This window comes from Carassius carassius, chromosome 5 (assembly GCF_963082965.1).
Source record: "Carassius carassius chromosome 5, fCarCar2.1, whole genome shotgun sequence".
NCBI lineage: Eukaryota > Metazoa > Chordata > Actinopteri > Cypriniformes > Cyprinidae > Carassius > Carassius carassius.
Genome location: NC_081759.1, coordinates 29,569,819 through 29,597,027, shown reverse-complemented (window position 1 = coordinate 29,597,027; position 27,209 = coordinate 29,569,819). Strand labels below are relative to the sequence as shown.

General features: G+C 36.4%; 2 protein-coding genes across 3 annotated transcripts in view; one reads left to right on the top strand and one right to left on the bottom strand.

The window, feature by feature from the left end:
• Positions 1-21,052, bottom strand: part of LOC132141206 (oligophrenin-1-like) — a 37,907-nt gene extending 16,855 nt beyond the window's left edge. For both annotated transcript variants that reach the window (XM_059550524.1, XM_059550525.1), the window contains exons 1-13: positions 20,804-21,052; positions 20,520-20,772; positions 11,805-11,900; positions 10,355-10,416; positions 6,226-6,297; positions 5,367-5,468; positions 5,168-5,278; positions 4,845-4,949; positions 3,892-4,024; positions 1,764-1,864; positions 1,589-1,680; positions 1,267-1,345; positions 1,145-1,178 (exon numbers count right to left, since the gene is read on the bottom strand). In XM_059550524.1, the coding sequence (XP_059406507.1) occupies positions 1,145-1,178; positions 1,267-1,345; positions 1,589-1,680; positions 1,764-1,864; positions 3,892-4,024; positions 4,845-4,949; positions 5,168-5,278; positions 5,367-5,468; positions 6,226-6,297; positions 10,355-10,416; positions 11,805-11,900; positions 20,520-20,673 (1,141 nt within the window). In that variant the 5' untranslated portion in view covers positions 20,674-20,772; positions 20,804-21,052. The remainder of the gene's footprint in view (positions 1-1,144; positions 1,179-1,266; positions 1,346-1,588; positions 1,681-1,763; positions 1,865-3,891; positions 4,025-4,844; positions 4,950-5,167; positions 5,279-5,366; positions 5,469-6,225; positions 6,298-10,354; positions 10,417-11,804; positions 11,901-20,519; positions 20,773-20,803) is intronic.
• Positions 21,053-22,000: 948 nt separating this feature from the next.
• yipf6 (Yip1 domain family, member 6) lies at positions 22,001-26,557 on the top strand. Its single transcript, XM_059550523.1, has 7 exons — positions 22,001-22,091; positions 23,221-23,349; positions 23,533-23,611; positions 23,743-23,785; positions 23,864-23,989; positions 25,014-25,171; positions 25,925-26,557. Exons 1-7 carry the CDS (start codon positions 22,059-22,061, stop codon positions 26,044-26,046), a joined length of 690 nt encoding a protein of 229 aa, XP_059406506.1. The 5' UTR covers positions 22,001-22,058; the 3' UTR covers positions 26,047-26,557.
• The last annotated feature ends 652 nt before the right edge of the window (positions 26,558-27,209 follow it).

Here is a 27,209-nt window from a genome sequence, read left to right as displayed (position 1 = left end):
TTCATGACTATGAAAATTGTAGAGTCACACTGAAGGCATCAAGGGCTATTTGACCAAGAAGGAGAGTGATGGGGTGCTGCGCCAGATGACCTGGCCTCCACAGTCACCGGACCTGAACCCAATCGAGATGGTTTAGGGGTGAGCTGGACCGCAGACAGAGGGCAAAAGGGCCAACAAGTGCTAAGCATCTCTCTGGGAACTCCTTCAAGACTGTTGGAAGACCATTTCAGGTGACTACCTCTTGAAGCTCATCAAGAGAATGCCAAGAGTGTGCAAAGCAGTAATCAAAGCAAAAGGTGGCTACTTTGAAGAACCTAGAATATGACATATTTTCAGTTGTTTCTCACTTTTTTGTTATGTATATAATTCCATATATAATTCCACATGTGTTAATTCATAGTTTTGATGCCTTCAGTGTGAATATACAATTTTCATAGTCATGAAAATAAAGAAAACTATTTGAATGAGAAGGTGTGTCCAAACTTTTGGTCTGTACTGTATATTTTTTTTCTATTTTTTCTATATAATTTCTTCCTGTGATGGCAAAACTGAATTTTCAGCATCATTACTCCAGTCTTGAGTGTCACATGATCTTTCAATCTGATATGCTGATTTGGTGCTCAAGAAACATTTCTTATTATTATCCACGTTGAAAACAGTAGTGTCGCTTAATATTTTTGTGCAAATTGATACATTTTTCAGGGTTCTTTGACAAACAGAAAGTTCAAAAGTACAGCATTTATTTGAGCAGGGATCATTTTAACATTATAAATGGCTTTTACTGTCACTTTTGATCAATTTAATCCAACCTTGCTAAATAAAAGTATTCATTTATTTTTTAAAAATCCTTTAAATCATAGTGTATCCACAGAATGTGACCTTCCTAGGTGCAATAAAAGGCAAAACAAAATTGCCTGAGGAGCAGTCCACCCTTTTTACAAATGCTATTTTCCTGTGAACAATTTAGCACATTTAAGTTTGTTGACATGTGAAGGGTGGATTTTTGGAGATTGTGTGAAGTAAAGAACTGAGGCAGTCTAACTGATTATTACATGTATGCAGCAAATACAGGCAAGTTGTTTCTGATACAAATAAGCATCTATACAAATACGCTAGTGCTGTGATGAAGTGAAGTTATACTTACTTTCTGCCTGCTTTTGATTCGGAGAATGATAAATCTGGAACAGAAACCACAAAGGATCAGCAGCATGATCATACACAGAGATAGACTCTTAATGGAGTGAATAGTGATAATGTGAAACCCACTGGTTCTTTGCCATCCATTGCCTCCAACCACTGCTTCCTGTTGACCTCAGAAATAGCCTGGAGCAGGACAGGGCTGCACCTATGGAACACAACACAAACAACTTCACTAAATAAAGTCTCTCGTTGTTTGGGTGTAATTTCTCCAGTATCAAACAAATGCCTACATATTGGACAGCAACTTCACAAGTAAACAAGAAAATGTGCTTTGACAAAAATATGAACTTTCCAGTTTGCTGGCCCTCCTCTGATCCTACTAAAACTTTCAATATAGGTGCACTTTCTAAAATGATTTGAGAATGAGTGAATATGACAGAAGTCTCACCTTTCATTTGTTTCAATTTCAAAGCAAAAGCGTTTGTCAGTGGAGTCTGTTTTACGGCGTACACAGGACTTCAGTGTGAGCTGAGATGTGGTCTAAGAGAAAAAAAAGAGATAGATGTAAGAAAAAAGGGCTGACCCTTCACAAAGTAATGATCGTATCTGTAATAGTCCTGCACCTGTTTGGTTCCTGTCTTTTGTTCCATCGGCACCATGATGAATAACTTGCTGTCTTTGAAGTATTTACAGTAATACTTCACCCAGTTTATGCCAAGAGTCCCTAGAGAGAGAAAGATTAATAGCATACTATAATTTTAATTATATACAGGGTATGATCCAATATCCAATACTTTATGGTCAGTTGGTCAATACTGCAAAAATAAATGTGAAATTCTCTGGTCTTGTATGACCGTTTTTCTGAGGTTCATTCTGCTATAAAGACCAGTTAACTGTAAATTATCCAACTTATTACAGTTACTTGCCAAATAAATGGGCATAAATGATTGATTTGAGTTTATTTTATAAAGTGAAAAGTTGGAGATCAGAGATCAGAGATCTACAACAGAGATACCAATCTAGCACAACTACCAAAAATCCAGTACCTACAACAATCAATTACTCAGTTTAGCATCATATAACAGTCAATATTCAAAAACTTTTACTGCACAGTGCTGTTTGACCAATCAGTATGCGGTGTTAGTGGCCATTCACATGTCGCGATAAAAATGCGTGAAAAAAACGCTAGGCGCGTTGCTTTCTCCTTCTTTCCAAAGCGCTTGGGCAGTTGCGCTCCTGAGGTGTCTTCTGTTGCTAAGCAACCATGACCTGCTCTCTCAATGAAGACGCGGAAATTTCAGCAAAGGATAAATGAATTTGCAACACTAAAATCGCTTGCAGTAGCTCTGCTACTAAATTTATTTTAAAATTCCTTCATCTTTGCTGAGCTTTCAACGTTGTTACGGGAAAGGCAGAGCCATATATGCTATGGGGAAAGGATGAAGCTGATTGGTTGGTTCTTGTCACATGACCTGCGGTGCGCTTGTGGCTCTCTGAAAAGTTGAGATGTTTTTAACTCGATGCGGTGCGGACGCGCCTGGGAAAAACGAGTGCGTCGCACCGCATACGCGTCGCTTCCATTATGAGCACGCATACTGCGCACCTACATTGGAAATAACGAACTTGAGCGAGCAAAAGACGCAATATGTGAACGGCCCCTTATGAAGTCATTTATTAACTATAACTCGTATTAAGATTTCTGCTGTGTGTGGACACTGACCTCTACAGACAATTACTAGATGCTCTTTCTTTCACAAAGAAAATATTTCCTAGTGGTTGTATTACTGTCCCATTTTGACTTGTCCCATATTTTATAGAAATGAATGAGAAAGCTTTTCCAGTAATTAACTTGTTTTTAAAGGAAAGCCCTTACACACGTGTAAGCATGAGACTGATGTGACAAACCTATTTGTGTAAGTTTCATACAATTGTATCTTATTTCATGGCTGATATTCACCAAAGCATACCAAGACAGAACACGGAAAGGATGTAAAAGCAAAACCAACAAGCCTTTTGTTGATGTTTTGCAATCTCCATCCATTGTTAGGTATAATCACAATTTCTTACACCTAAATAAAGTAGTTCTATCCTAAAAAAGGATTCAGATAACTTCTTAGTTCATCATAGCTCAGCCAAGCTCCAATCTCAGCCAAAACTAAATTACCTGGAACAAACAATAGATTCATGAGACTAAAGACTGCCCGTAGATTTACCCAAAATGAATTATATCTCATGTTTCATCACTAGAGACATCAGAGCCAGCGACAGATGTCAGAAGGACTAGCCGAGTTGAGACTGCTCTAGGTGGGATGCATGAGCACTGAGCTCCCTCTCAGCATCTCCGAAATCAGCGACACATATTTTCAAATAGGTGCTGTCTTTTTAAATAAACCGCAGATTTGAGTTTAAAACAAATTCTCACCTGAAATACTTTTAAAACTACATTTCACTTACGATAATATTTTTTAAAATGATGCAAATAAATGGTGGTTGAAATACAATGCTGTGTGAACTCAACCAATCAGCATGCTCAGTGCCCTGGCCCCTCCCCTGAAAGTTCCGGACCTTTGAAAAAGTACTGCCTGGTGAGCAGAGACTTTCTGAGGGGCAAATTTTTCCCCTTAACTTTATTTAGATCCTGGTTCCCGTGGTGGAAACACACTGAGTACCGGCCCAAAGTCTCTAGTTCCTGGCGAAAGCTCCTGCGGTGGAAAAGGGCTTACAGCAGCTAAACAGCTAAAAAGCACTCACATTTCTCCTGCACATAAAGGTATCCCTCCATAGTCGCCTGCTGGCCGTGTCTAATACAGATCTGTGCTGACTTCTTCATCCTCTTCATTAGCTCTTCCATCTCCTCTCTGGTGCTCTCGAAGTGGTTACGGGTCTACAACAACAAAACCAGCGGCACCCAATCAAACACACATTACATTTTACATATAATCAGGAACAATTACAAAAGACATGCTGCTGTGTTTTGTTCCAAAATGTTAATTATAATTAATATATATTTGGGGTAAGTCATTTTGCTTTAAAGAAATGTATGCTTTATTCATCAAGGATACATAAAATGAATCAAAATTGGCAGTAAAGACATATATATATATATACCAGCATTACTATTTCAACTAAATGCTGGTCCTTTCGAACTTCCTATTAATCAAAGATTAGAAAAAAAAAAGTATCAGGTTTTTCACTAAAATATGATGCAGCATAAACAAATTCAACATTAAAAATAAGAAAAGTTTCTTTTTGAGCCGCAAATCAGCCATTCAGAATGATTCGGTAATAGCTGCTGAAAAAAAATCAGCTTTGCCATCACAGGAATAAATTAAATGATTTAATATATTAAAATAAATTTTAAATTATAATAGTATTTGTCAATATTAATGTTTATACTGTATTTTTGATCAAATAAATGCAGCCTAAACTAAATATAAATTTAAAATATTAAAATAATAATTTAGCAAATCTGCATTTATTAATGCCTAAACCATATTAATAATTAGTGGGGGACTTCAGGTGGAAATTCTGTAATTTGTAATACATTTACTGTAAGACGCTTTAGATAAAAGCACCTGCTAAACCACCACTCAGAAAAAACATCCCCACAGAGCAGCATATTGAATGACTCATAATCTGCTGATCTGATCACATGACAATAAGGATGGAAAGTTAGATTCATTATTGATTGGTGAAGCTCTCACGTTCTGTAGACTGAGCTGCAGCTCCTGTTTATATGGAAGGAAGTCCTGCGTCATCTCCACAGTGAGACTATTCAGTGTTAGGATGCTCTGAAGAAATGCTAAAACCTGTCAATCACAAACAAGGACACACCCCTCTAAGCATAACATGCTTTAGTCAATTCATTGTTTGTATCAGCATGAACACAATCGGTGTATGTTTTAGACTTGTTTTTATCCGTGCACCTGTAGATGCCATCTTGTACACACAATACAGAATCTGTTACTACAAAGCATCTATAAAAACAAGAGTGCATGTGCTAGAGGAAAAGAAAGCTCTCACATACAGGCTCCACAACATCAAACTTCTTCCTGTCCTGAACATGCTGGATCTGGAACACATATTCTATAGACAACTCGTAAAATGTCTGACGCTCCTTCTCCAACTGTTCGTCAGCCTATAAGCGGATAAACACACAAAAAATAAAGATTAAATTATTGGATCTTTTTTTGTTTTTGTTTAGGTTACGGTTTTTACAAATATACCTCTTGTAGCTGTGCCTCTTTTTTCTTTGAGGACAGGTTCACATGTTTGTCCAGCTGAGAGTAATACTTCTCACTCTCCTTCTCAAACTTCTTTCGTCTATCCTGAAACACACGTACACAAGCAAACAAATAACTCAAACCTGAGAAAACGAGACTGAAAACTACAGTGGATGTGCTCTAGCTCACTAAACCAATTCCTCATGAAAAAAAAATACAGAAATTGTTCTTATACATTTTTTTTGCAGACTTGTAACCAGTTCCTTACAAGTTACCACCAATAATTTCAAGCAATAATCTCTGAGTAACCACACTGGACCAATAGTGATATGAAACTGACACTTCAGTAATGTTAACTGAAGCATGCTGGAGTGGAAAGAGTCTAATCCAGTGAGAAGTCTTTGGAATTTTGAAACTTTCCATGTGTTGTTTTTCCAACAAATGATCTCGCTTTCCTTTTAGAATCATGATATCTCTGTAACTTGTTCTCAGTCTATCTAAAACTAATAGTTTTTCCATGGATGCTCCAGTTGCTGACACATTATTCCATTTTATTTTGTGTCTATGGTTCAATCCTACAACACACTGAAATGAAAGGCCATGCAAACATTAATGTGTATGTATATATACACATTAATATTTGCATGGCCTTTCATGTCAGTGTGTTTTAGGATTGAACCATAGACAGAACCATAGACAGTTTTAGGATAGAACCATATATATTTATTTATTTGTGTGTTGCATGATGTTGATCACTTTGCTCTGAAACAGGAAGTAGAGGCGGAAATGAGGAGTAGGCTCACACATGTGGTAATGTGGTGTGAGTTCTTAATGTATCTAAATGCACATAATAAACACTCACTTTTGTGACCCCAATCTGCTCTTTCCTGAACTTGTCCAAAGGTTTGATTAGCAAGTCACATGCATTCTGCACCTGCAAGCAAGAAAGACAGGTGAGTACAACTGTTTTCTGCCTAAAGTCTCTTACTGTATCTACAATAGAAAGTCTTGTCCCTGCTTTTGTTCAGTATGTCTGAGTGACACAAAGGCAGGGGCCCCAAGAAACCAAATAGCAGAGTGCAAAATGTACTCTTTGCCACACTGGCCAATGGCAGATGAATGGATAAATTTAACAGCCAAAAAATGATGTTTTATATTTACACCTTATAATATAGGAATAAGTGTATAATTATTTATTTATATAATGTATTATATTATAATATACACTTTTTTGTCTATATGAAAATGGAATTATTGAGCTGTTTTTCCATATCAGCACAAACCACTGTGTCACTCATATTATCATATAAGATGAGTCTTTATCTCTGTGTGAAGCTCCTATTACACAAACATTGTGATACTGTTCATCATATGTTTATCCTGACGGCTTAACGTTGGTAATTTATTTATTTCATTTTTTATTTATTTGTTTATTTGGCAGGGACAGCGCACAATTTAGACAATTGCACCAGAATTAGCTAACAGCTAATTTGCATCTGTTGTCCCTGGGCAGGTGGGCAGGTAGACAAAAAAAAAAAAAAAACTCAAAACAACCACTAAACAACAAATACACTACATAAATTTACAAAAATACATATTATCCATCAATTCAAAATTGATAAAAATGGTTTGATATATACACCAAATACAGAAAATACAATGCAATCATTAGTGGTGACACTCTTGTGCTGATTTTAGCCAAATTTTGAGGCTGGCTTTAAATACTGCAAAACTTCCTGAGTTTCTAATGTTTGTGGGTATTGAATTCCACTTCTCCACTACTTTAACAGAGAAGACGGATTGACCAAAGGTTGTCTTTCTAAAATGTGGTACCAAATCACCCCTAGTTGATGCTCTAGTTCTACTGGCACTGCCACTGCCAGATAAAACTATGCATCCTCTAAGAGAAGGGGGTGCAAGATCATGAATAACTTTAAACATTAGACATACATCCGAATAAAATAAGAAATTATCAAAATTGAGAAGATTATATTTTTTCAGAATATTACAATGACGATAATCCTTAGGTTTTTTGTCTAATACTTTTAAAATCTGTTTATAAAGTGAATAAATAGGCTTGAGCGTAGTCGCGCCTGCCTTTGACCAGGTTGTTATACAGTATGACAAATGGGGAAAAATCGTTGTGTGTACAAAAAGGTTTGCAGCAGACAGTGACAAATTATGTCTAATACTCTTAAAATTGTTTAGATTAAACTTAACAGTCTTGATGACCTTACTAACTTGTTTTTTGAAGGTCAAATTTGTGTCAATTATGATGCCTTAATATTTAACATGTGTCACAGATGTAATGACTTCACCGTTAATTAAAATATCAGGATTAACTGAGTTATTAATCCTCGCTGTAAAATACATGCAAACTGTTTTACTTAGATTAAGGGTCAAACATGAATTTGCCAGCCAATCCGACACCTTCCTCATCGAAGCTGTCAGTTTGGCTGCAGCGTGTTCTTTAGATCTTGCATGGGTAAAAATCACAGTGTCATCAGCATACATCTGGATGTTAACAACTGGCCATGTTTGACATGTAATACTCCTTGCTACAATACCATTCAAAGGTTTGGGGTCTGTATTTATTTATTTATTTTTACAACCCGAATTCCGGAAAAGTTGGGACATTTTTTAAATATTAATAAAATGAAAACTAAAAGACTTTCAAATCACATGAGCCAATATTTTATTCACAATAGAACATAGATAACATAGCAAATGTTTAAACTGAGAAAGTTTACAATTTTATGCACAAAATGAGCTCATTTCAATTTTGATTTCTGCTACAGGTCTCAAAATAGTTGGGACGGGGCATGTTTACCATGGTGTAGCATCTCCTTTTCTTTTCAAAACAGTTTGAAGACGTCTGGGCATTGAGGCTATGAGTTGCTGGAGTTTTGCTGTTGGAATTTGGTCCCATTCTTGCCTTATATAGATTTCCAGCTGCTGAAGAGTTCGTGGTCGTCTTTGACGTATTTTTCGTTTAATGATGCGCCAAATGTTCTCTATAGGTGAAAGATCTGGACTGCAGGCAGGCCAGGTTAGCACCCGGACTCTTCTACGACGAAGCCATGCTGTTGTTATAGCTGCAGTATGTGGTTTTGCATTGTCCTGCTGAAATAAACAAGGCCTTCCCTGAAATAGACGTTGTTTGGAGGGAAGCATATGTTGCTCTAAAACCTTTATATACCTTTCAGCATTCACAGAGCCTTCCAAAACATGCAAGCTGCCCATACCGTATGCACTTATGCACCCCCATACCATCAGAGATGCTGGCTTTTGAACTGAACGCTGATAACATGCTGGAAGGTCTCCCTCCTCTTTAGCCCGGAGGACACGGCGTCCGTGATTTCCAACAAGAATGTCAAATTTGGACTTTAAAAAAATTTAAAAAACGTCCCAACTTTTCCGGAATTCGGGTTGTAAATAAATTAAGACTTTTATTCAGCAAGGATGCATTACAACCCGAATTCCGGAAAAGTTGAGACGTTTTTTAAATTTTAATAGTTTGCCCAGGAATACTTTCAGAAACCACTGTCGGTAAACACAATCCGCCGTGCCATCAGCAGATGCCAACTAAAGCTCTATCATGCAAAAAGGAAGCCATATGTGAACATGGTCCAGAAGCGCCGTCGTGTCCTGTGGGCCAAGGCTCATTTAAAATGGACTATTTCAAAGTGGAATAGTGTTTTATGGTCAGACGAGTCCAAATTTGACATTCTTGTTGGAAATCACGGACGCCGTGTCCTCCGGGCTAAAGAGGAGGGAGACCTTCCAGCATGTTATCAGTGTTCAGTTCAAAAGCCAGCATCTCTGATGGTATGGGGGTGCATAAGTGCATACGGTATGGGCAGCTTGCATGTTTTGGAAGGCTCTGTGAATGCTGAAAGGTATATAAAGGTTTTAGAGCAACATATGCTTCCCTCCAAACAACGTCTATTTCAGGGAAGGCCTTGTTTATTTCAGCAGGACAATGCAAAACCACATACTGCAGCTATAACAACAGCATGGCTTCGTCGTAGAAGAGTCCGGGTGCTAACCTGGCCTGCCTGCAGTCCAGATCTTTCACCTATAGAGAACATTTGGCGCATCATTAAATGAAAAATACGTCAAAGACGACCACAAACTCTTCAGCAGCTGGAAATCTATATAAGGCAAGAATGGGACCAAATTCCAACAGCAAAACTCCAGCAACTCATAGCCTCAATGCCCAGACGTCTTCAAACTGTTTGAAAAGAAAAGGAGATGCTACACCATGGTAAACATGCCCCGTCCCAACTATTTTGAGATCTGTAGCAGAAATCAAAATTGAAATGAGCTCATTTTGTGCATAAAATTGTAAACTTTCTCAGTTTAAACATTTGCTATGTTATCTATGTTCTATTGTGAATAAAATATTGGCTCATGTGATTTGAAAGTCTTTTAGTTTTCATTTTATTAAAATTTAAAAAACGTCCCAACTTTTCCGGAATTCGGGTTGTAAATTAAAGTGGCAGTAAAGACATTTATATAAAATATATATAAAATATTATTAATAAATCCAAATTTTGGAAGTGTCTATATTATATAGGGAACAATTGTTTATGAATTGTGGATCTGGATCTTTTTGGAATAAATAAAATTCAGTCATGTCAAGCACTCCATTGGATTATGAGTGATTATTTTTATCCTATACCTTTTAAGGAAGGAACCTGTCTGAACCTGTATTTTCCTGTTATACATGGTTAGATCAGATAAGATTTAGAATCAAGCCTGAATTCTAAAGATGACATTTTAGGTTTAAAAGCTACAAAACTTAAAAGCAGACATCTCAACAAACTAAACCACAAGTTCAACTGGCCATCAGCACAAGAAGGCTAATCTTGTAGAATGTTAATGATTGACACACAGTATCTGAGAATCTTAGGTGCTTTTATTATACAAGGTTCGATTTAGATTGATAGTGTTTTGTAAGGGTACAGGAAGAAATGTGTTCCACCAACCAGCATCATTCGACCCTCTTCCACTTCCTGCAGCAAACCAGCAAACTCTCGAAATGACTCAGCTGTGTAGACAAAACATGTGGTGATGTAAGCCACACATACAAATGAAACACAAATATATGCACAAAACCAACCGCCAGAGATTGGCACAAACATGCAGGCACAGTCCAACACACTCACTCCACATACAAACTCAGCAGAAGTAATTACTAGGGCTGTCACTTTTGTGAAAAATCATTTTCGATTTTTAAGACATAAGTGTTCATTGAATCGATTGTAAAATCGATTTTCCATGTCTAAAAAAAAAGATGTTTCCTTTTTCAAAGTCAAATAACGGACGAACGTAAAGAGAGCGCTGGAAACACACAAGTCAGCAATATTTCTTATTTATTGGCATGAAGTTTCGTGCAGAATAACAAACAGCAACAGGAGTGCAACATTCTCGAAAAAATATGTGCAGAGGGGACGACTGCCATAACAAAAGAAAAACATCACTGCAGGCTTCACCCCGGCTGCATTTATGATTTAGGCAATTCAAAAATCTCCAAGATTATTTTAAATAATGATTCAATCCATTTCAAACAGCTGTTCAAAAAATGAAACTTTAAATGGACTTGAGAACAGGCATGTGTGTTTTTTATTGAACGTAACCGACACTTAGGCTAGGCGGCACTAGGCAGGCATAATTAAAGGCTAGGGCCATTACAAATTTATTGGACAGGAAAACAAGTCGATCAACATTGTCAGGGTCCAGAGCAGAGCGTTTTTTTTTTCACTATATGTCCAGCTGTTGAGAAGACGCTCTCTGACCGCACTGATGTCCCAGGGACACTCAGGTACAGCTGCGCAAAGTGGGGGTATTACTGCCAATTTTCCACCACAAAAGACGGTCGCTGTCAGCTTGCAATGGTCCTTTTCATAACTCAGAATCTCCTGTAACTAGATGTGCGAATGAGGCGAATTCGTCTCTACCGCGCCGCGAGACCTCCAGACGCGCGTAAACGTGTCTTTACATTGACTTAACATTGAAATCATTCGCGCCAGACGCTCTATTCGCGTTTGGTGTGAATGCAGCATATGAGGTCGCTTTAGACGTCACTGGGTCTTAAATGCGCGTAAAATTGCAGGTATTTCTGTCTAGCTTTCGCAACGCATACTGCACTTTAAGAATTCTTTATTTTGTTTTTCTGCTTGTTTGTGAGTTTTGTTACATCTATATTTTTTAATTGTTTAATTTTTTAAAAATTAATAGTGTACATATTTGGTTAAAATCGATTCCCTATTTTCAAATTTGGAAACTTTTTTTGGTTGGTCCGATTGATTGTGCAATCGATTTTCAAACTAAAAGTGACAGCCCTAGTAATTACGGTAACAAATCAGCAAATACATCACATAAATGAAATGGACAGGCCAATTAGCACTACTCCAATCAGACCTGCTGTCAACTCACCAATGTTCATCTCATCATCAGTCAAAGTGTCCCCGATGAAATCAAACTGGAACGACTGAAGGGTGTGAGAGAACTTCTGCACTGCGAGTGAGTACTCTGCAAATAACATACAAATTTTAAAGAAAACAATCAAAAATCCACATTAGTCCCAGTAGGTTTTGTTATTTGTTCAGAATAAATTGCTACTTATGAAGAACATCAATAGGAAAGCATTTCCTGGTTGAACATATGGGTCGCACATGCTAGCAGCTTTACAGCCAGTCCACTCGTCCACATACCTGGGCAACTATTTTCTAGGCATGTTACTGAAATATTGACAATTTATGTATTTAAAAAAAATTAATCATACTCCCAAGCAAATGTGCATGCATGTTCCAGAGTAAAGATACAATCAATGCCTTTATTCATAAGGCAAATGGCTCTTTTAACCGAAAGGCAGGACATTCGTGTTCAAGTGGTCCTTTCTCTTCCATCTCTGGCTTCATCCCAGCCCCAATAAAACACTCTCTATGTCAACTCTCACAGTTTCACAAAAAACTGAAAGACAACCATGGCCAGGAAATTCAAACGCAAACAACCTTTCACCACGTTGCTTGGTTGCTTGCCACTTAACATATGAAGCCATTAATTACTGAAACTCTGAGAAATCAGAAAAGCAGCTTTATTGCTAAGTGAAATCAGATGTTGTGGGGATCAATGAAGATGGAATTATGTCTCAAACCCACTACACAGGACCACTGCCAGAACACACACACACACACACAGGAAGACAGACCACTGTCTAATGCATTCATCCAAAGCATTTTACAGAATTATTATCGCTGGGACACACTGTGTGAGAGACTGTCATGATGGTGCTCATAAAGCATGGGAGCTTCATACACCCTGTCTTGAACGGTTAAATATACACACTTGTATGTGTCAAAATGCCCATCCATAAAAGTATCCTCATAAACACAATAATTTAGGTCTTAAGTAAAAGCGAACAGCTAAGAAAGGAAACACATGTTTAACAGTATATTGGATCTGGGCAGCTCTTAAAGTGACAGCAGTCTAATATTCCTGCTGTCTGTCATTCATGTAAATCAAACAAAAAAAGAGAGAAAACCTCTCACTGCCATTGACTAAATGACTTTTGTAACTTATAAGAAATATATATTTAATTTACATAGTGAAGAATATGCCATTTTTATATATATTTGATTACTTTATAAAATGTATGTAGCATTTCTTATGTATTAGATCTACTGTAGTTTTTTTGACCTGTTGCTTGTAATTAGTTTCTTATTGTTTATAACTGCACAATCTGCCATTGCTTCAGCATGGATCAACCTGCTAGTTTATGATGGTATCACTGAATTCAATGATGAACTGCAATTGACACTGGTGACAAGAATTATGAAATTTCTATGGTATCAAAAAAAGAAAAAACTATATTATGATATATATTGTTACCATGAAATAAAATTACTCATAATGGTATGTAAGATTTTGGTCATACTGCCCACCCCTAAGTGGGATCTCAGCACATCTCTAACTCTCCAGCACATGGGCTGTCAATGTTTTTGAAAAAAGTCTCAAAGGCTGCATTCATTTGATCAGAAATACAGTAAAACAGTAATATTGTAAAATATTATTACAATTTCATATAAAAAACAATATTAATACATTTTTTTATTATTTTTTCCTATGATGGCAAATATGAATTTTCAACAAACACTACTCTAGTCTTCAGTGGCTACGTTTACATGCACACTTTTTGTTTCAATCAGATTGCAGTGTTTTCATGAACGCTAAATAAAGTGATCGGGTTGATGTGTGCGTTTATATGTCACAAGCTTCAAATCTGAATAGATTTTTTTTTATAAGTGCACACTGCTCAAATAGTGAAAGTGAAAAGTAAAAGTGACATATAGATAATATTGAGTTTCTCACTCTTTTCACATAATAACTACTACACGGTTTCTTTATTTGTTTTTAACAGCAGAATTAATATTTACCCGTTTATGGATAAATATACACATAAACCGCTGTGCTGAGCTGCTCGTATTTATCACACACACAAAACCGCTCTGAAACGGGTTGCCTGTGGATGAGTATCCAAAACAAGGTTGTCCTGCTCCACTTCACAGTTACTGAGTGAAAGGAGAGTTTTATAATGACAGGACACTTCCGTGCGTCAAATGTCATTATGTCCATTCAGTGTCGTGGTTCATTCCAATCGAGTGTTTACATGCACGCTCAATCGTATTAGTAGAAGAGGAATAAACCACCCACTTCAATCCGATCGAAATTCCATTCAGATTGAAGGTGTTTATATGAATGTTTTTCAATCCGATTGAGCCGTCAATCCAATTACAAATGGTTTTACAAAACCGTTTTTTGAGTACCAGCATTCAGCATGCTAGAATGATTTCTGCAAGATCTTGTTTCACTGAAGAATGGAGTAAAAATTCAGCTTAAATTCAATTGATAATTTGAATTCAATTATGTTCATTATGTTAATGTATTATGTAGATTGTTAAGTAAATAAATTGATTGATTAATTGATTGATTTTATTTATTTATTGCAAAAACAACATAAGAGTTTGGTCATATCACCCACCCCTAAGTGGGATTTTAGCACATCTCTAACTGTCAAGATCATGGGTTGTCAATGTCATTATTATGCAATTTATGACGTAAATAACATCCAGAAAAGAGAAACTATATTTGATATCAGCCCTCTATTACTGATCAATTTGCATGTGAGCCATCATTCATCCATCTTTCTATCTTTTTCTCTCTGGCTGTGTTTTATGCCTGCACGCTCTGTGACAGAGGAGATAGTTTAAATGATTATATCCCCTCTGATGAAAAGGACACAAAGAGTGTGTTTGTCTAAATCATGAGGAGCTGGCATGACGGACTACACTCTCCAAACCAGATCACAAAACCCACCCTGTTCAGCCCTCTGACAAACACACACATGGATCTCAAAAGAGCGCTATTTTACTCTCTCAACATTAGACTAGAAATTATGTATCAGGTGTTCTTGAAAAATTCTTATGCATTGCAATCCTTTAATTTTTTATATATGACATGTTTGTGTGCTGCTGTGCGTACCTGTGTTTAATAAGCAGCGTGTACGCGCGTTGTGGACCCGCCTATACTAACACGCTCTTTAAATAACAAAGAAAAAACATTGCGCCAGACTTTAGACCAGGTTTGAGTTGGTCTATGGTGCAGTCTATTTTCAGCTGCTTAAAATAGCATTGCGCCAGCAATGCGCCTGAACACACCTCTTTTTTAGACCAGCATGCCCATGGGCGCACAAATGCATTTGCTAATTAAACGACGTGGCACTGGACGGGAAAATGCACCGGACTGAAACTAGCAAACACACTTGCGCTGTGCCTTGCGTCGCATTGCGCTGGGTGTATTATAGGGCCCACTGTTTGTATTGCAGGTTATAAACTACTAAACCTCAAATGAGTCCAAGAACCACCTGATTAGGGATATGCTGATATCTAATTTTCCTGTTGCGGTTAATTGATAATGCTTCTACGGTATTGGAATTTTGTTTTAAAAAAGTGGTCATAATACAGTATAACAGGTTAAATAACTTTTTTTCTTATAACAAAAATAACTAAACATTTAAAACAAAGCAATACAGAAAAATATATAAAATTTAAATGTTTTACACATTAAAGTGCAAAAGAACTATAAAGACCAATAGGTATCACTTTACAGTAAGACCTCATTAGTTAACCTTAGTTGATGCATTGACATTCAAGGCAAGGCAAGTTTATTTATAGCACATTTCGTACACAATTGTAATTCAAAAAGAAATGAATAAAAAAAAGTCATGAAGAAAAATAATCACAAAAATAAAAAGCAATTTAAGAACTTGAAAATGAAAATGATTTAAAAATGTACTTAAAATGAATTTAAGACCATTTAAAAATAGAAAATGATTTTACATAAAATACAGTGCAATACATAAAATATAGTATAATCAGTTCGGACATCACATAGTGCTTATTCAATAAATGCACAGCTAAACAATGAGCAATAGCTACATTTGCTATAGATGTTATTAATCTTTGTTAAAAAGATACAAGTCTTAGTTCATGTTAGCTCATTAAATAACACAGTTGCAACTTTCAATTTTAACAATGTGTTATTAAATATTGGAATACCTAAGATAAATGAATGTTCAGAATAATTTTTTCATTGGCAGTTTATGTTAACTAATGAAGCCATAATGTAAAGTGTGAATGAACAATAAAAGATCAAAACACTTTCAAACAATATCTAGGGCAATTGTAGTCCAGATTAACACAAAAAAAAATGGATACATAGCCTTTTAAGTCTAAATATTTCAGTAGTTGGCTCTGTAATAAACACCATAGGGAAAACACAAATCTGCGTTATCGGCTCCATCGTCTGTCAAAGACTGAATGTGCTTTCATTCAGAGCGTCTCTCACGTGTTCCTCCATGTGCTTCTAATGCGTGCTTGTTCACATCAGAGCGCATACCCTCTTTCAAGCAGCATACAGCGGTGTTGTGCATTTTAAGCAGCTGATGGGAATAATATTCTTAAAATACATTCCAAATTCTAAATAATTTGTAATGTATATTTATTCACGGTATTTAGAAGTGCCCACGATAACAATATCGTGCATATTTATCACCGCAATATATCGCATTACCGAATACCGGCACAAGTCTACACCTGATAAAAGACAACCAGACTTGGTTGATTTGAGAACCACTCAGTGCAGTTTAAAAAGATGACAGAATGAGTCTGCACTAACTAAACAGGGCCGGGTTTCCCGATAACGATTGATCTTAGCATTTAAGAGTGTTTTCTACGAGTATTTTAAGATCGTTCGTTATTGTTTCATGTGCGATATATATATATTTATGTATATATCCAAGCTATATACAGTACAATATTATATTATAGTGTATAATACTTTACATAATCATATAATGTACTTTATATACAGTAGAGAGAGAGAGAGAGAGAGAGAGAGATGTTATTGGTTTTCGTGCACTTCAGCAAGTTGTTGACATATTTTTCCCCCCAGTCTTTGAAGTATTTCCTATATTAGTTCTTTTTTTCGTTTTTTTTTTTATTTAGATGTGTATTTCTGTTTTTTTCTGCCCCATTTAATTATTTCATTTATAAATGTATTAAAAAAAAAAAAAAAAAAAACTAGTCATAAAGTGTACAATAAAGCACAATCAAATCCTTATATTATAATCCCATTGCACTTGAATCAATTTAAAGGTGTAATCTGCCGATTGTCCTGCAGGTGACTGCATAAATCTGTCTTCTTATGAAGCACTTAGGGCTTTACGATTTCTCCAGAGCAACCGTAGAAGTCGTGAAGTCGAAGAAGATTATTTAGGGAAGTCGTGGCCTAATGGTTAGAGAGTCGGACTCCCAATCGAAAGGTTGTGAGTTCGAGTCCCGGGCCGGCAGGAATTGTGGGTGGGGGGAGTGCATGTACAGTTCTCTCTCCACCTTCAATACCACGACTTAGGTGCCCTTGAGCAAGGCATCGAACCCCCAACTGCTCCCTGGGCGCCGCAGCATAAATGGCTGCCCACTGCTCTGGGTGTGTGCTCACAGTGTGTGTGTGTGTGTTCACTGCTCTGTGTGTGTGCATTTCGGATGGGTTAAATGCAGAGCACAAATTCTGAGTATGGGTCACCATACTTGGCTGAATGTCACTTCACTCACTTCACTAGATCTACGACGATTTTCAAGTGCTACTTAAGTTACGATGCTTTTGGGAAACAGACTGTAATATTAAGATCAGTCGTACGATAGTTTTTACGTACTTCTTAGGCTTACGAAGCAGTGCAGTCTAAAACACATAAACGAAGGTCCATATGAGAGTGCCTCTTAATATTAATCTGGTAAAAAGAAAATTCATTTAATCTAACTGCAGTATATGATCTCTGTTGTATATCATCCAGGATGTTGTAATTACGAGCGTGACAACTGTAACATATTTCTCCCATTTGCAATGTGATCTGTATTTTTACATATTTGTTTTAATATCTTTTATATCTCCCTCCATGGCATATTTAAGTCCCACTTGAAGGTCCATCTGTGTCCCAATTTATCAGAAACACCTCAGAAGAAGCTATTGTAAGGTCATTGTAAGCAACAAATGAGCAACAGTAACTAAGGGGGGCGGGGCTTACCGATAGGTCAGTTGGCTCACTTGTTTAAAGGAGTCATATGACGTTGCTAAAAAGAACTTTATTTTGTGTATTTGGTGTAATAAAATGTGTTTATGTGGTTTAAGTTTCAAAAAACATTATTTTCCACATAATGTACATTATTGTTGCTCCTCTATGCCCCGCCTTTCTGAAACAAGTCTATTTTTACAAAGCTCATCTTTCTGAAAAGTGAGGTGTACGCTGATTGGTCAGCTATCCAGTGTGCTGTGATTGGCCGAATGCCTCGAGGGTGTGATGGAAATGTCACGCCCCTATAAATGCGTCTGCTAAATGCATAAATGTAAATATATGCACCAAGAGCTTGAAACACTCGAAAGAGAAAGGAAACATTTTTATCCCATCATATGAACCCTTTAAGATTAATATGAAAGCTTCCTCAATCCATCTGGAAACCTGACATGGTTTTGATATTCTCTGTTCAGTCATAACAGCAGCAATTAGATCTCCAAAAAGGTTCCTCATCGTTGAAGAAAAGGAATTGCTACAGTTCCTGTTTTAAGTTTCATATCCGCACAGCACACACGATATTTCTCAAAATGTGCAAACCTACATAAACTCAGGAAGTAAGCATATCGAAACCTCTGAGTCAGGTCATATGACTTTAGAAACTGCAGAACTTCAAATAGCGGAAACCCTAGAGAAAATATAGGTTGGGCTCTAGTGACTCTTTCAGATACTGAAGCACTGAGGACTCCTTCCAAGACAGTGGAAGCATCCAAGAAGCAGATGCAGTCATCAAATTACAGCCATTCATGCATCGCACAAATCCACAAGGAAATCTGCCTTAATGGCTCAGCATTCTGGTTTTGGAGTGTTGCACTCTTAGGTATAAAACAAGGCTTATGGTTAGTCAAATTACAATTTTGCATACTCCCTCAGGTTAAATAAAAACTTAAAAATGTTATCAGCCCTTCTGTGTTGTTAGAAAACTAGCGTTTATGGCTTCCCTTAAAATTAGGGAAGGAAGCCTAAAAAACTTTCCTCTAGGAGATAAATTAAAGCTGAATCATCATATTATCACTGAAGAAGACCAGCAGTCAATTCTTCATGCCAAACTTTGGCAGTGAAATGCAGATGGAAAAACTGAACACCAATCAGCTAAAACTCTCCAGTAAGTCAAGAAAACATCTGACAATGACACACGGTTCCTGCTTTTTCCGATCAGTTAATTCAGTTAAATTCAGAATCAGTTAAACTTTTTTTTTTTTTTTTTTTTTAAGTATTTTTACCCAACTAGAGCTTGGCATAATAATTCATTAATTATTTATTTATTTACATATTGTTTAACTTACATTTCACTGTACTTTCAGTTATTGCAACATTAAATGATGCATTTAATATGCTCATATATTTTACTTTATGTATTCTCTTAACTCCCTCCACACATAGCAAGTTGTTTTAATTATAGAAAAAATGCAATAACTTTGTAATATTTTATAATTTTTAATAAAATTGTTTTAGTTTAATGACTCTATTACTTCCATTAAAAAAAGAAGCTTTTTTTATTTTTATATTAATTTCCATGAACAGGCCTGAAAATCACATTTTTAAAAGTCCCTGATATTTCCCTGAACACCAAATTGACACTGAGGACCACATATGAGCTGTGCACTTGGATACATCGAGCTATAATTACTTTTATATCTTAAATACAATAATATAGATATACTGAGTTCAGCTTATCATCATTATGCAGAAGCTTACGTCTAAAGTGCATTGTTGCGGTGACTTTATTTCCTCTATTGTCAACGGCCTCGTTCGGGGGGAACAGTGGTGGTAGAGCTGGACTGTGAAAACTTTATATTAGTATTTTGTTGCTTCAAAACAGTTATGAATAATAAGCCAAACTGAAAAGGAAAGAGGAAGAGAGACGTTTCGCCCACTGTGGTGTGTATTTCCATAGAAATGAATGCTCTGGTTTTACAGCCTCCATCTCTCTTTCCTCCAGTCTGAGGATGCAAAGTGCCTTAATTGACTTGAGATAAGCTGAATAGTGAGAAGGGCTTTTAGTCACTGTATCTGAGTGCACATGACTACTGGCTCTTCCTCCAGTTTTCATCGTTTTGTTGACACTTTCATACCATCTCTAAACTGTCCAGTTCAATTCCATTCACCAATCTGGAAAATTAAAGGTGCCTGCTATAAATAAATCAACCGTCCCCTGAAAGGGCTTGCCAGCATCTCTGAGAGGGGGATCTTCCAAGAGCTGCTTACCATCTGCCAGATCACTTCCTCCCTCTACAATTCATCCCCTTTAAAGTAAGCAAGGACTCGCAAGTGAAAGCCCATACAAAAATGTATTAATAAAATGAATGTAATAAAAATAATAAAGCATTACAATTGTAATGAAATATGCCTAATATTAAATCACAGTTATGAACTAATCATGCTCGGTTTGCAAAGGCGGAGACCTCCCTCCATTCACCACCCTCTGCGAAGACCACCACGTCTGCTGTAAAACACAATTTTACCTTTAATCGTGTTGATCACATTGTTGCCGTCCTTGATGACATCTTTTAAGAACTTGTTGGTTTTCTCCAGCTCGATTTCGTAGCATTTCAATCTCTCTCTGAAATCTGGACTGTCGGAGTAACAGTCGCTGAACTCTAGTGGAGGATGCCCCATTCTCACCCTCTGATCGATCAATGAAGATAACCGGCCTTTGGTTGTCAGTAAAATAAGTAAGACAAAACACGACAGACGATCACTCGGCTGTATTAATGAAGTTGATTTCGATTAATCGGTTTCGATAAAGTTTCCCATATTTGACATATTGGATGAAATGCAGTTGTAAAAAATAATAATCCTGCGCTCCAGTAGTAACTGTTTCCGTGTGCACGCGGTTTTGTTACTTCAGCCTAGCAATACGGATGCAAACAAAATTTTAAAAGTGCTGATGAAGAAAGTATTTTTGTTTCTACACTTTTCCTTGTTTTAGGAGCGGAGGGACTGACAAACGCGGGCAGGGCTACATACTGAGTACTCCCACACCATTGGGCGGCAAAATGTCACTAGTAAGTAGCGTTAGCTAAAAATGTTTTTTTAATCATACGCACATTTCCTTCCTCTGGGGGGCGCTTGAGGGCTCACGAAAAGAAATTCTCTATTGAATTTCATTAAAATGTAAGGATGTGTTGTGTTTTACAGCAGACGTTTACAGACTGAAACATGCAATCATTGAAATATGTTATTTTAAATTATTTGTACCTGGCATACAAATGGAAACAAGCCCTTTCAGTTTTAAGTAAAAATAGTTAATTGTTGGTTGTGGTATTCAGCAATCATAAACGAAAATGATTGGTCCATCCTGAGCAGCGCTTTGAAAAGTAACACTTTAAACGTGATAAGCTGCTAAAGTGGAGCGGCGGCAGTGTTTTGGACAAAAGCGTTGCACCTGAAACAGTGACAGAGGGAAATTTAAATAAGCATTGCATTGAATACACAGTTAATATTTAAAACAGGAGAATTATTATATATCATGTACGTCCTTGTCCCACATCCGGGCCACTAAGCATCTGGTTCATGTTAGTTGCCATTCTAGTCGCACGTTGTATTTCTAAACCACACTTGCTCCGACCCTTAAAGAGACCGACACTCCTCTGAATCATCATATCAATAGACCCAAAAGCACTTTTGATTTTTAAATTATGATTTACAAACTCTGACCAGTTTAAAATATAGGCCATATTATATATTAACGACACTTAAAATATTTAACGTGCCTTCTCGTCTACTTATAAAATATGTGAACTTAACAATTGACATGTTGTTAATTAAATATAACAACGAGCTGAATTTGTATATTAAAGTGCAAAGAGGCTATCAGAGTAATTGATATATAAATGTAATGGAGTTAAGCCTTGTTTAAATATTCTAATTGTATAATGTATTTTATTATATTGTTATATAAATTATAATTTTATATATTATTATTCATTATTATCCGCTTAGTGGCATGTTGGCGTTTTTGACGTCACGTGTGTCCGTGACGTATACGTATCCGTGTGAAGATGGCGGAAGTAGAGGAGTCTAGCAAGCCTTTGGTAAGGGACAAAACATGCTTTTAAAACGCTTACACTTCTTTAAAACACGTTGTCAGCTTTTCCGTCGAGTTTTTGTTTTTGTCTGTATGGTTACCGACCCTGACTGGAAGCTTTAAAATTTGTAAATGTGTCAGTAAAGCTTTGTTTATATAAGGTTGTAACTTACATGTAAACACAGATGGTCGTTTCTCAGCTCAAGTGAACATTTACTACATTGAACGTTTGTAATTATTAAATTAATTTTTTTTTTCAAACATCGCCCAAATGTCCATACTGACATATTAGCTGTCTTCTATGAAAAACAATAGTACACTTTTTATCGTGCAGTGTTACCAAACTATGTAAACACTGATGGAACACAATCTGCAATCTGAAACTGTTGACGCACTGTCTGACCGTTAAAAGTTTAAACTTCATTACTGTTCCTATACGAATGTTCCTGAAAATGTGATTTTGTATACATATGCTGCATCTCGGTTATTGTTAAATAAATAGAACATCAGCTGTTCTTCGTCCCCATTTACTGATCTATCTTACTAACGTTACTTTAAAGTAATTGTTGAGCTCGTCCCTGGTATACAGTGTGTCATTTAAAAGCTCAAAGTGTGAGTGTAACAAACATCAAATTTCATTAGGTACATTTTAAACGACGCCAGGCAACTGGAGCCTAAGGGTTATCCGGTTTCAGGACAAAATTGAAAGTTTTAAATAATGTACAAATTATCATCAGTATACAACCTGGATCTTGAAATAGTGTCACTTCTATCATTCAGTAATCTCCCCGACTGTTTTATTCTTGTTTAATTTGAATAAATTTGACTTTTCTTTGAGCTAAATGAGCTGACTGTAGTACTATAGTAACTGTCACTTATTGTGAAGAAAACAAAAAAAAAAATGTTAGTATAATTGAGTTAATTAAATATTGATGTTATTAGGTTATGTTTATGTTTTGTAAATACTGCTGTTGTTTAAATAGTCAGTCAGCTCATAGGCCACTTTAAATTCTAGACGGACCACCAGTGGACAACATTTTTAAAAATCACTGCTGTAGATGAACGTGAGCTGCACATAAAGTTTTAGTTTAGGGATTTGCCATGAATCATCTAACCAGCCATTCTTTATGTCACAGTTTGCGGGTTTGTCTGACATCTCCATCTCGGAGGACATTCCAGTGGAGGGAGATATATCTGTGCCGGTGGGCTCACAGAGTGCTGATAATGATTTCTCCACCCTGGATGAGCCTGTCAAAGACACTATTGTAGGTGAAACCTTGCATTACAGGCAGGGTTCAAAATATTGCCATAAATGAAACAATTATTTCATAGTATACTGTATAATAATACTTAAATAACAATGGAGGGTACCTTTAACATCAGTAGTTCTGTCTAAAGAGTTTAAGGATCGTTTCTTACTGTCTTTTTGCCCTGTTTGTGGGTCTCAGCTGAGGGATCTGAGAGCCGTTGGACAGAAGTTTGTCCATGTGATGTACCCCAAGAAAAGTTCTGCACTGCTCAGAGACTGTGAGTCCACCATTAATCACTGATGACACATTATCAATCATAGATTACATATGGGCTATTTATTATCACTTCTTATTATAAATGCTAAATGTTCATCAGCTATCTAATATGCATGTATGTGCTCTTTTTAGGGGACTTATGGGGCCCTCTCCTCCTCTGTGTCACTCTGGCTTTGTGAGTAGTATTGCTGTCAGAACTATTGTCACTATGACTCCAGCAGATATAATATATTTATAATATTGTCTATCCCAGAATGCTGCAGGGTGGGTCTGTTGACAGTGAGGAGGATGGCAGGCCACAGTTTGCAGAAGTCTTTGTCATCATCTGGTTCGGTTCTGTAATCATCACTCTCAATACCAAACTTCTGGGAGGAACTATGTAAGTAAAATTCTGATATTTGTGGGAATTTGTCTCATAGCTTGAGGTAGGAAAGATCACTTAATTTCAGTGTATTGGGAAAGTTTGTCAACAGATTCAGGGAAACCATTTAATGCCACTGGAGCAATGAGAGAACAGAGTGGGGGGGGGGGGGGTAATTAAATAATAAAAAATAGTTCATTTTAGCCATCAGAGTCCCGGGATTCCCCCTGGAACACATGATAGGTAAAAATTGATAGCCTGAATGCACTGTAAGTCGCTTTGGATAAAAGCGTCTGCTAAATGCATAAATTGAATTTTAATTTTTATTTTTACATTTAATTTAATTTAATTTAATTTAATTTAATTTAATTTAATTTAATTTAATTTAATTTAATTTAATTTAATTTAATTTAAATATGCCTTTATGAAGCCATTAGTAAAAAATAAATGTTTACGCAAAAAATTGCACCGTTGTGCAAAATATAGGGTAGCAAAATTTCACCGCTATTTTTTGATGCAATAATTGAAAGTTTTAACTTTACAACTAATTTAGGACACAAATGTGTTTGATCAATTAGTAGTAGTGTAATAAAAACAATACCAATTTAAACGTCAATTCATTTTTAAGAACAAATATAAATGTTCAAAATTTCAAGACAAGGTGTCACTAGGAAAAAAAAACTAATTTGATATAAATAACTTTACTTATACTTTTAGCAAACTGTGGCACTTAATAGCAACTTTTGTCCCGTCATAATGGTGTTAACTATGAAAAGTATCAGAGTGTCAGCCATTGTTTCTTTACCTTATAAGCCTGCTATATTATTCTTTAAGCCCCACGGCTTAAAACAAGTTGCATCCTACAGATTTCAATCTCAATATCATGTTATGTTCAGAAATATCACATTACGTAAATAGATGGTAACCCTCTGAAGCGATTTGTTCATTGGCTTCTTCTAGACAATTTAGTGAATGCAGATAAAATAATGTTTGAGCACACTGAGTGTTTTAAACTGATTTTTTTCACTCTTTGTCTATACAGATCATTTTTCCAAAGTCTTTGTGTGTTGGGGTACTGTATTCTGCCTCTGACTGTGGCCATGATAGTGTGTCGTATAGTTCTTGTGGGAGGCTCAGGTCTCGTCAGTTTTGTAGTCCGTCTCATAGTTGTCACCGCCTCCTTCAGCTGGTCAACGTTTGGTAAGAATCAATCAATATTTTTTATCTGTTTTCAGCATTCCCAGAATACTAAAGGCCCTGTGGCTAAAATATAAATATATGTTTTCTGCACCAGATGAGCCTGACTAGCCAACAAGCTCCTCAGGCAGTGCATACAGTGACCACCAGGAGGGAGTGTAGACTCTTTTAATGTTTTTTTGTTTTGTTTTGTTTTATGGTTAAAGTATTTGAGCTTCATATGCATGAAAAAAAACTTAAATTTGAATGGCTCACAGTGCAAAATAAAGAAATAAAAGTGCAATTACAATAATTCTTAATATAATAGTCTGTATTATTTTAACATATTACTATTATAGTATTTATTATTTTTAATTAGCTTTCGTTTTTATATTTTCAGCTTTCATTTTAATTCTAATAAGTTTAAGTAATTTTATTATGTGCGTGTGCCTTTTTTGAAAGTTTGAATTTTTATTTTAGTTTTAGTAATTTTAATGTTTTAGTCTGCAGTGCAGACAGGAAATATTGCACTAACCTGCAAATCTACAATTCAGACAAAATATTCAATTTACAAGCTGTTTTTTTCAATAATATAATGACAGCAATAGCATCAGTTAAACAAGTTATTCAAATGCTGAAGAAGACAATTAGACTAGATTTACCAATAATAAGTAGACACAGATGTCAGATGACTGATCGTCTCTCTCGTACACACAGTCTTTAGGGGATTTCATTGAGATCTGAGTTAATATCTCTGTGCTTGTCTTTCATTCACAGCCTCCACAGCATTTCTCGCAGACAGCCAACCGCCCAATAGGAAGGCCCTGGTCGTGTATCCAGTGTTCCTTTTCTACTTCGTGATTGGCTGGATGATTTTGACATTTTCGCCTTCTCATTAGCATATATAAACCCTATGCCAATTGGAAAATAAACCCCTCCCCTTTGCTATGACAACCAGCAGACTTTCTGGGAGCTGGCTAGAGTTGGCCTAGCCTAAAAAAAAGCGTAACACTTTGATGGACACTCATAAAGGGAAAACCCGAGGGCAGTAAGTGGATTATCGCATAGATATCACTCCTCCCCATCCCTGATTCAGTTGAATAAGTGGAGAGAAAAGAAGTGCCGGACATAAATTCTTCAGTGCTACTAATTTAACAACAGGCTACATGTATTCATTATAAGAATGTTTTGTTGTGTGAGGAACATTAGTGCTAGTGTTCCAGATTCTCGCACCCCTAACGTGGAGGTGTATGATGATCTGTGTGTCTTCATGTGTGGATGCGCTTACTCATGCAAAGTATGTGACTATGTGAGGGTGCATGTATTTGTTATTGTCTGATTGAGTATTGTCTCCGTTGGGAAAAATTCAGCTATCATCAGGCCACACATCAGTCCCCACATTGCAACACGCGTGTCTTTTCTTAGTTGTTTTTTTTTTTTTGTTTGTTTTTTTGTTTTTTTGTAAATGATGTTTGGGCTATATTGCATTTATTTCTCATCGGTGGAAGTTAATACATTCCAGAAGTAAATAAAGATGGACTTTAATAAATGCTGCTTATATGGTGTGTGCTTTCTCTTTTCTGCACATAGAAAATGAAAAATGTATCATTAGGTTGAATTGAAAGTGCTGTTTCTGTCTTTAAAATGTAGTATGTCATTTAAACAATCCTTTTACACACATCTTCTTGTCAGCCTGTCTGACAAAGACAGTCTTCCATACGGAGTGTCTCCTCAAGTCACAAGGCAACCTGTCTTCCTCGGTTTCCCTCACATTGAGAAACACATGCACACAGTCTTCACTCCTGTCTCTCTTCCTTTGCCGCTCCATGTGATAGAAATTCTAATTAGACTTTCCATCTTGTATGTCTAAAAAAAGACTTTAATTTTCACTTCTAATGCATTGCAGCACCTGAACAATAAGGTGCAACTGAGGTGTGTGCACTGATTAAATAACGGTGTGTGAGTGTTAGAAAATTGACTGTTTTCTTCTGACCTTTATATGTCTGTATCCAACAGTGCTGTGTTTGCTGATCTGTGATGCTATGATGCCTTTCTGTTATTA

Coding starts and splice junctions, on each gene's coding strand:
- yipf6 (XM_059550523.1), top strand. CDS start 22,059: ATGGCGGAAGTAGAGGAGTCTAGCAAGCCTTTG. Junction 22,092..23,220: donor AGGAGTCTAGCAAGCCTTTG/GTAAGGGACAAA, acceptor TTTATGTCACAG/TTTGCGGGTTTGTCTGACAT. Junction 23,786..23,863: donor CTCTGTGTCACTCTGGCTTT/GTGAGTAGTATT, acceptor TGTCTATCCCAG/AATGCTGCAGGGTGGGTCTG.